This window comes from Pseudophryne corroboree, unplaced genomic scaffold, assembly GCF_028390025.1.
Source record: "Pseudophryne corroboree isolate aPseCor3 unplaced genomic scaffold, aPseCor3.hap2 scaffold_2344, whole genome shotgun sequence".
Classification (NCBI taxonomy): domain Eukaryota; kingdom Metazoa; phylum Chordata; class Amphibia; order Anura; family Myobatrachidae; genus Pseudophryne; species Pseudophryne corroboree.
In genome coordinates, this window is record NW_026968997.1 from 2,644 (window position 1) to 11,551 (window position 8,908).

Here is an 8,908-nt window from a genome sequence, read left to right on the forward strand (position 1 = left end):
ATATCTCAAAGGATATATATGTATGTATAGACTAAGTTTTTTAACAGAAGGATAAGAAAACAGCCAGGGAAAAAAAGAGGGGAGGAAAGAAGAAAAAAAAGGAAGCTATAGGATAAAATAGAATAACATACAGATATTGATTCATATATTATTCAGCTCAATGTTTTCGTTGAGACCTAGAGGGAACAAAGTATCTAGTATACAAATCCAGTATGCTTCCCTCTTACAGAGGAGGTTATATCTATCCCCACCTGGGAATGTCTGTTTTATATGTTCAACTCCCTGTATGGACAGAACCCCACAATCATCTCCATGGAGTGAGCAAACATGTCTAGGTACACAGTGTTTAGTTGACTTTTTAAGAATGAATCTTCTATGTTCTAAAAACCTAGAGAGCGTATTGTTCTACCGACATAGGGGTATATGCAATAGCGGGCGAATCGCGTCATTAGATCCGCCCCTGTATAATTCGCCCGCTATCGCCAGCCGCAGCCCTGTCGCCGGGACCCTGAATTCACAATATTCAATGTATAACTGATTTGCCCCTCCCGCAGGCGGATTACGGCCAATCGGCGAGTAGTGGGCGTACTGAATTCGCCTTCCCGCCGAAAGCAGCCCTTTATTAGGGCTTGTTTGCTGCATGCTCTGCAGCCATTTTGTGAACCTGCAGAGAGGTGTGAGGAGGTGCAGAGCTAGCAATTTGGTTGTTTGCTGTGGATATCGTTTGGACACCCCAGCAGGCTTTATTCCAGGACAGTCAGGAGGATTCCTGTTACCCGGAGGAGAGCCATTTTAGGAGCTTTTACTACATTTGTAGGTAAGTACCACATGTGTGTCTGGTGTTGCATGTATGTGTTTGTGTAGTGGGGGTTGCCATGAGGTGTACATGGGGTGTTTGTGTATGTGTGCATGTGTGCAGGTATGTGTATAGCCCCTTGCTTGTGTTGCTGCATTTTTTGGGGGAGACTTGTGTTTTGGGGTAGTTTTTCACGTTTTTTTTTTATTCTTTAAATGACTTTTTTGGGTCTTCTATTTGCATTGGTGTACCTCCTGAGTGTGTTGGGATGCTTTCTGGCCATTTTGGGGTGATTTGGAGCAAGTTTAGTCGACAGCCAGGTCGACATGTGCTGTCGGCAGTTTGTCAAACATGTGTTTTCCCGCCTAATTTTGCAGTGGTGTGCCTCCTGAGTGTGTTGGGATGCTTTCTGGCCATTTTGGGGTGATTTGGAGCAAGTTTAGTCGACAGCCAGGTCGACATGTGCTGCTGACTGTCTTGCAAACATGTGTTTTCCCGCCTAATTTTGCAGTGGTGTGCCTCCTGAGTGTGTTGGGATGCTTTCTGGCCATTTTGGGGTGATTTGGAGCAAGTTTAGTCGACAGCCAGGTCGACATGTGCTGCTGACTGTCTTGCAAACATGTGTTTTCCCGCCTAATTTTGCAGTGGTGTGCCTCCTGAGTGTGTTGGGATGCTTTCTGGCCATTTTGGGGTGATTTGGAGCAAGTTTAGTCGACAGCCAGGTCGACATGTGCTGCTGACTGTCTTGCAAACATGTGTTTTCCCGCCTAATTTTGCAGTGGTGTGCCTCCTGAGTGTGTTGGGATGCTTTCTGGCCATTTTGGGGTGATTTGGAGCAAGTTTAGTCGACAGCCAGGTCGACATGTGCTGTCGGCAGTTTGTCAAACATGTGTTTTCCCGCCTAATTTTGCAGTGGTGTGCCTCCTGAGTGTGTTGGGATGCTTTCTGGCCATTTTGGGGTGATTTGGAGCAAGTTTAGTCGACAGCCAGGTCGACATGTGCTGCTGACTGTCTTACAAACATGTGTTTTCCCGCCTAATTTTGCAGTGGTGTGCCTCCTGAGTGTGTTGGGATGCTTTCTGGCCATTTTGGGGTGATTTGGAGCAAGTTTAGTCGACAGCCAGGTCGACATGTGCTGTCGGCAGTTTGTCAAACATGTGTTTTCCCGCCTAATTTTGCAGTGGTGTGCCTCCTGAGTGTGTTGGGATGCTTTCTGGCCATTTTGGGGTGATTTGGAGCAAGTTTAGTCGACAGCCAGGTCGACATGTGCTGCTGACTGTCTTGCAAACATGTGTTTTCCCGCCTAATTTTGCAGTGGTGTGCCTCCTGAGTGTGTTGGGATGCTTTCTGGCCATTTTGGGGTGATTTGGAGCAAGTTTGGTCGACAGCCAGGTCGACATTTTGTGAGGGGCAGCCATTTTGTGAGGGGCAGCCATTTATACATGTATGTATTTTTATTTTATAACAGAGATGTCAAAGGACAAGCAGACCCGATCCGCCCCTTCCCCCACCCCCTCGGATCTATCCCTGCATAGCAATGAGGAGTGGGAGCCAACCCAGGAGGCGGATACGACCGACCAGGCATCTAGTGACCAGCCGCGGTCGTCAAGGGCCCATGAGAAGTCCAAGAAAAAGCCTAGTAGAAAGGTACTTAACCACACCTGCAGACACAAATAGCATCAAACTTTACCCACTGTAGTTTGCGCAATGCCATGCACACCTACTGGAATATGTGCGCAATGCCAGGGATACTGACACTCACAGGTACATACCGATCCTATTAAAAAAAAAAATATTATTTTTTTTAATCCCTAAAGGCAAGAAGCCAGCCAGAGGAGCAGTCGGAGGAGGAAGCCTCTGGTGAAGATGCAGGACAGAAAAAGCCGCGTGGACCCAGATACACTGAGGCGGAAAACTGTACCCTAGTGGATTGCGTCGACAGGTCCTACGACGTTTTGTATGGACTAAGGGCACAGACCACAGCAGCTAAGGTAAAGCGGAACATCTGGGAATCCATCGCCAGTCAAGTCACTGCAATATCTGGAAACCGCCGGAGCACCAGAAATTGCTTGAAGCGGTACAGTGATTGCCGCAGACAGACCAAGAAGAAGATGGGGATTCAGCGCCGACATGAGACAGCTACGGGAGGTGGCCCGGCTCTCAATCTGAAGTGGCTACCCTGGGAGAACGTTATTAGAAGGCGCATGAACCCTGCCATGGTCGAAGGAGTTCGCGGAGGTGTGGACTCCAGCCGTCCTGCCGGCTTTCCCCAGGAGGAAGAACCGCCCAGAAGACGGAGGAAGGCGGGAGACCAGCCGTCCAAAGGAGGTCTGATGGTAAGAATACATTCACATGAGCTGTACTTCCCTTTAAAATTTTTGTATGTGCTAATGTGCTTTTTTTTTTTTCAGACAGACCTGCCCAGAGGACATCACCTGCGCACAGGACATCGCCAGCGCACGGACCGTCACCTGTGCAGCAGGCATCGGCAGCAGCGCGCGGACCATCAACTGCGCCGCAAGCATCGCGATCACACAGATCGTCACCTGTGCGCCACAGTTCGTCATCGCGCAGTTGGTCACCTGTGCACCAGACGACGTCAGCGCACAGACTATCACCTGTGCGCCAGACACCGTCGGCGACCACACCACAAGATGGGCGCCAAACTACAGCTCCTGCGCGCAGGCCATCACCAGACCGTCGTCTCTCCAGGAGCTCTGGGACTGTGACTGAAGAGCCTCAAGACACAACCCTTGTGGACCCATCACCCGATCTGTTTGAGTCTACAGGGTTAACAGACAAAACTTTTCTTGGGTTTGAGGACAGCCGTGCAGACGTATCCAGCCAGACCCTTGAAAAGTCTTCCGAAACGAGGACCAGTGGAGCTCCTGGAGCAGCGGCATCACAGGATGGAGAAGGTTTGTATTTTTTTTTGTGGGGGGGGGGGGGGGGGGGGGTCAGCAGTTGTGTAAAGTTTATTAACTTTCCCAAAAAGATTATTTTGCAAACAGTGGTGCCACGAACCAGCAGCGGACTAGCTTCGGGGATTGGTTCCTACTTCAGGCCGGATCTCCTACAGGAGTCGTCAGAGGATGACGAGGTGGAAGTGCAGGAGGCTCCAGTTACTACATCCCTGCGTGAGTAAATTGAATAGTGAGCCTTCAAAAAAATGTATGATGAATGTGTATAATATTGTCTAATTTTCTTTTTAGCTGCCCAAATGCAAGTGGTGGCAGACATCCAGGAAGGGCAGAATCCCTCAACTGTTCAGAGGGTTCACACCCTGGCATCAGAGATTGGGACACGCCAGGATACATACACAAATGTCGTGGGAAGCAGACTGGACAACATTGAGAGGACAATGGAGAAAATGTCAAACAGTCTGCTTGAACTGCAGAAGACTTTTTCCGACAGCACGGCCACAATACTACAGATCATAATTCAAGATCATAGGGAGAATATGAACGTACTTAACATTCTGTCCGAATCCATGGTCAAGCTCGTGGAAAACAGCTCATGTCTGGCAGAAAGCAATAAAAACATGTTGGAGAGTCATCAACACTCCTCTTCCAGCCAACAGGTCATCGCAACCACACTGTAGATGATCTATGATAAGCTCCCAGTACCAGTTGATCAACACGCTGGTGATCCACCATATCCGCCGTCGCAAGCCACAAGGACGCATCGTACCCTTCCTCAAGTCCCATCCCAGTACAGACAGTCACAGATGTACCAGGGATATACAGGGATGTACCCCACCCCCCAGATGCCTCCACCACCAGCCGCACAATCTTCAGCAGCATGGGCACCGAGGGCCAGTCGACATACTCCCCAGCCTCCCAGGACATCCACGCCCTATCAGGGGGAAGAAGATAATCCGGACAGACTTCCACCATAAACCCGGTCGTATTGTTTTATTTACTTTTAAATGTTTTTCATGTATCCCTTTCTTCCCCTCCCATTAGTTTGTTGTTTTTCTTACTATTGTTTTTTCTTTGTTGGCCTTCCCCACCCGTGACCGGGTACTACCAAGGAGCTTTGTGTAGGCATACATGCGCGGGCATGTATGCGGGCGCGTGTGGTAACGGATGAAAGCTCCTTGTGGCTACATGTATGATGGGCCAAAGAGCTATTCTGATACCACTTTTTTCTTCCAAAAATCCTTTTTGTAATGGTGTACAGTAGGCTTTCATTGTGTGAATTTACTATTCACTAGTCTGTGTTTTTGACTTATTCATAGGATTGGTGGGGAAAAATGAAGTGGACGGCATAAGTTCGTGTTGTGCGTACCAAGGTGAGTAGAACCATGTTTCATTCAAGAAACTTTGAACCGCATGCCTTTGTAGAACAACACCGTCCAGCAATAGGTCATGCTGGGCTGTGTTGTTCCACAAATGTTAGCGTGTCAAAGTGCTGACCACTGACGCCACTCTTTCACTTTGAACCGCATGCCTTTGTAGAACAACACCGTCCAGCAATAGGTCATGCTGGGCTGTGTTGTCCACAAATGTTAGCGTGTCAAAGTGCTGACCACTGACGCCACTCTTTCACTTAGAACCGCATGCCTTTGTAGAACAACACCGTCCAGCAATAGGTCATGCTGGTCTGTGTTGTTCCACAAATGTTAGCGTGTCAAAGTGCTGACCACTGACGCCACTCTTTCACTTTGAACCGCATGCCTTTGTAGAACAACACCGTCCAGCAATAGGTCATGCTGGGCTGTGTTGTTCCACAAATGTTAGCGTGTCAAAGTGCTGACCACTGACGCCACTCTTTCACTTTGAACCGCATGCCTTTGTAGAACAACACCGTCCAGCAATAGGTCATGCTGGGCTGTGTTGTTCCACAAATGTTAGCGTGTCAAAGTGCTGACCACTGACGCCACTCTTTCACTTTGAACCGCATGCCTTTGTAGAACAACACCGTCCAGCAATAGGTCATGCTGGGCTGTGTTGTTCCACAAATGTTAGCGTGTCAAAGTGCTGACCACTGACGCCACTCTTTCACTTTGAACCGCATGCCGTTGTAGAACAACACCGTCCAGCAATGGGTCATGCTGGGCTGTGTTGTTCCACAAATTTTCATTGAAAAGAAATGAACATGAATTTAGTGTGTCTTTACTTTAATATACGTTTTTTTCTTTTCCCCACAGATATCTATATACACAAGAAAAGAATGTAAAGAAGAACAAACTACTTTTTTGTTTTAAATAACTTTCAAACTTTATTAAAAAATAACATTTTTCTTCAATAAACTTTTAAAAATAGAAGTTTCCTGTGGTTTTTATTAAAATTTGTAATGCAATTTAATTGTACGTAAGTAGATTGCCCAGGGAACATCAGGGGAACTGTCTCCTCACATCCACGCCACTTGGGAAGATACACCGCAGGACCTGTGGAAGAGAACAGTTTGAGCTTCCAGATATGGGGGATAGTGTCACCCTGGGACTGGGAAAAAGAGGTACATACAACAGTCCACACAACACAAGCGGGGAACAGTGGGCCCAAATGCAACCCTCCATCACTTGCGTCACTACACATCCAAACATTCCCTGATCCAGCATTGGTGTATCAGGAGGGAATGTTTGGATGTGCAGTCTTGCAAATGCCGGAGTGCTGCACTTTGGACATGTCGGGGTGATTTGGGACAAGGGAGTTTTGGGCAATACATCTCACCTGAGGGGGGTTGTCTGCTACATGGAGGAGGGTCAGGTCCACATCACCAGTAGGTCGCCCATGGTAGAGTTGGATAAAAGGGTCAAATATTTGCGGTAAACCAACAGGATAAAACAGGGGGGAACGAACTGTATATACACGGCCTGGGGATACACATCAACAGGATGTAAAACTCTGTAATAGATAAATGAAGAATTTTTTTTAAAAAAAATCCAATGTCAGTTTACACGATAATACAAATGTTGTCAGTATACTCACAGGCAACTGAAAAAATTTTTTGGATCAATGTCCGCCGGGAATCCTCTCCTTCGTCCATACCCACCGGTAGAGCAGAAGAACGGTTCCCGCGTAGGAAAGCACTACGACGAAGAGTCACCGGCAAACGGTTTGCGACACATATGTTGTGTAAAATACAACATGCATTTACCATGCCGCAAACCTTCGACGGTGAGTACAAAAGAGCACCGCCGGAAGTGTCTAAACATCGAAACCGGCTTTTAAGTACACCGAAGGCACGCTCAATTATTCCCCTCGATGCAATGTGTTTCTCTTGGTAACGTTTTTCTGCTCTACCAACAGGATTAGACAATGGGGTCAACAGCCACGGTTTGTTTGGATAACCCGCATCGCCTATAGAAAATATAAAAAAAATGTTAGGTACTTGTAAAAAATAATAAAAAAAATAATAAAATAATAAAAAAATGAAAATACATACCTAACAGCCAGCCACCAGGCATGTTTCCTGTTTCGAACTTGTCAAACAGCGATGACTGGCTTAGGATGAAGGAGTCGTGAGATGATCCAGGAAATCCCACAAAAATGTTCAAAAATCTCATGTTTACATCACAGACCGCCTGCACGTTCAGGGAATGGAACTGTTTTCGATTCCGAAAACATTCCTCTGAATTTCGTGGCGGTCTGATCTGCACGTGGGTACAGTCAATCGCGCCCAGCACATTGGGAAATTTGTATTTGTTGAAAAAGCCTAATTTGATCTCACGACATTCGCTGTCCGTCTCTGGAAATGTGATGTACTGGATCGTCAATTTGCGGAAAGCCCTAATGACTTGGGTTATACAGCGCGACAGAGTCGACTGAGAAAAACCGCATGTTTGAGACAGTGTAGGCTGGAATGTGCCTGACGCCAAAAAATGTAACGTCCCCAGCAGTTTCTGAAACCGCTGATTGCACGATTTGACCGTGCCCGAGGTTCCAAGTCGGCCTCCAACAGAGCGTACAGCGAATATATGTCGCGAGTCGATAAGCGATAATTTTGTATCACCTCGAACTCGCTGAGATCCTCCAGTTCACGCCTAGTGCGATACTGGCGTGGACGTGGAAATGAAACCCGCAATACTGGCTCACCCAATGCAGACATTTGCTGACCTGGATCCTGATGTTCATCTGCACTTTCTTCCTCCATCAAGCTTGCAGCCAGCATGAACACCACAATCTGGTCAGAAAAAGGCTCCATCATTGTAGTCAGTACAAAAATAGGAATGTGTTTTAAAACGCAGGGATTTTCCTAAAAAAACGATTCCACAAGAGAGTTGACTGTAATGGCTCCTCTCCCTGTAGTCTCAAACCCAGGAGTGAGGAGATAGGAGGGGCTTTGCAGAAGTGTATCCTGGGTAAAACTGTGGAATCATGGGTAAATTTCCCTCAGGAGATTGAAGAAAAAAATAATCCTTTAAAAAATCAATTAAATAATACTTGTGAGTCATAAAAAGACAAACCAAGTAGATAATCCTTTCAAATATAAATAGATATGCTACTAGCAATCCTCAAATATCCCAAAAAATGATGTTCTAAAAATTTTTTTTGAGAACCCGCCAGTCAACTGAGGCGGACTAAAATAGGCGAATTTGCGGTCGAAAAGTACTGCAGGCGAATTTCCAAACTTGAATTGAATATGCTTGAGGCGAATTGCAGCATCTGTACCATTGCAGAAAAGTCGAATGCGGAAAAAGTCGAATTGACAAAAGTCGAATTTTGAAGGTCCGTTTTTTTTGCGATAAAGTACTGCACTGCATAGGCGAATTGATTTTTTGAGGCGAAAACGTTCCGGAATTCGACTTTTTCAGAAATTCGCCCGCTATTGCATATACCCCACTAAGTCCTAACCTTACTCCATCCTCTCCCATCCTGTAACCCTGAATAACTCTGCTGTTCTATCCTTATATATGTGCAGAAACATGCTATATACTGCACATAGCAACCAGAATATATGTCTCAAGATATTGCACTTCTGGATACCAAACACGAAGTCCTAACCTTACTCCATCCCCTCACATCCTGTAACCCTGAATAACTCTGCTGTTCTATCCTTATATATGTGCAGAAACATGCTATATACTGCACATAGCAACCAGAATATATGTCTCAAGATATTGCACTTCTGGATACCAAACACTAAGTCCTAACCTTACTCCATCCC

General features: G+C 46.4%; 1 protein-coding gene across 1 annotated transcript; it reads left to right on the forward strand.

Moving 5' to 3' along the window:
• Window positions 1-654: 654 nt before the first annotated feature.
• On the forward strand, window positions 655-3,930 carry LOC135010429 (uncharacterized). The gene is made up of 5 exons (XM_063952360.1): window positions 655-817; window positions 2,265-2,443; window positions 2,614-3,132; window positions 3,208-3,714; window positions 3,808-3,930. The coding sequence occupies exons 2-4, from the start codon at window positions 2,267-2,269 to the stop codon at window positions 3,523-3,525; spliced, it is 1,014 nt and encodes a 337-aa protein (XP_063808430.1). The 5' UTR covers window positions 655-817; window positions 2,265-2,266; the 3' UTR covers window positions 3,526-3,714; window positions 3,808-3,930.
• Window positions 3,931-8,908: the final 4,978 nt, after the last annotated feature.

What these genes read in the sequence shown, in the direction of transcription:
- LOC135010429 (XM_063952360.1), top strand. Translation starts at nt 2,267, where the DNA reads ATGTCAAAGGACAAGCAGACCCGATCCGCCCCTTCCCCCACCCCCTCG. An exon ending in AGAAAAAGCCTAGTAGAAAG is followed by an intron (nt 2,444 to 2,613) that starts GTACTTAACCAC and finishes TAATCCCTAAAG; the next exon opens with GCAAGAAGCCAGCCAGAGGA. An exon ending in CGTCCAAAGGAGGTCTGATG is followed by an intron (nt 3,133 to 3,207) that starts GTAAGAATACAT and finishes TTTTTTTTTCAG; the next exon opens with ACAGACCTGCCCAGAGGACA.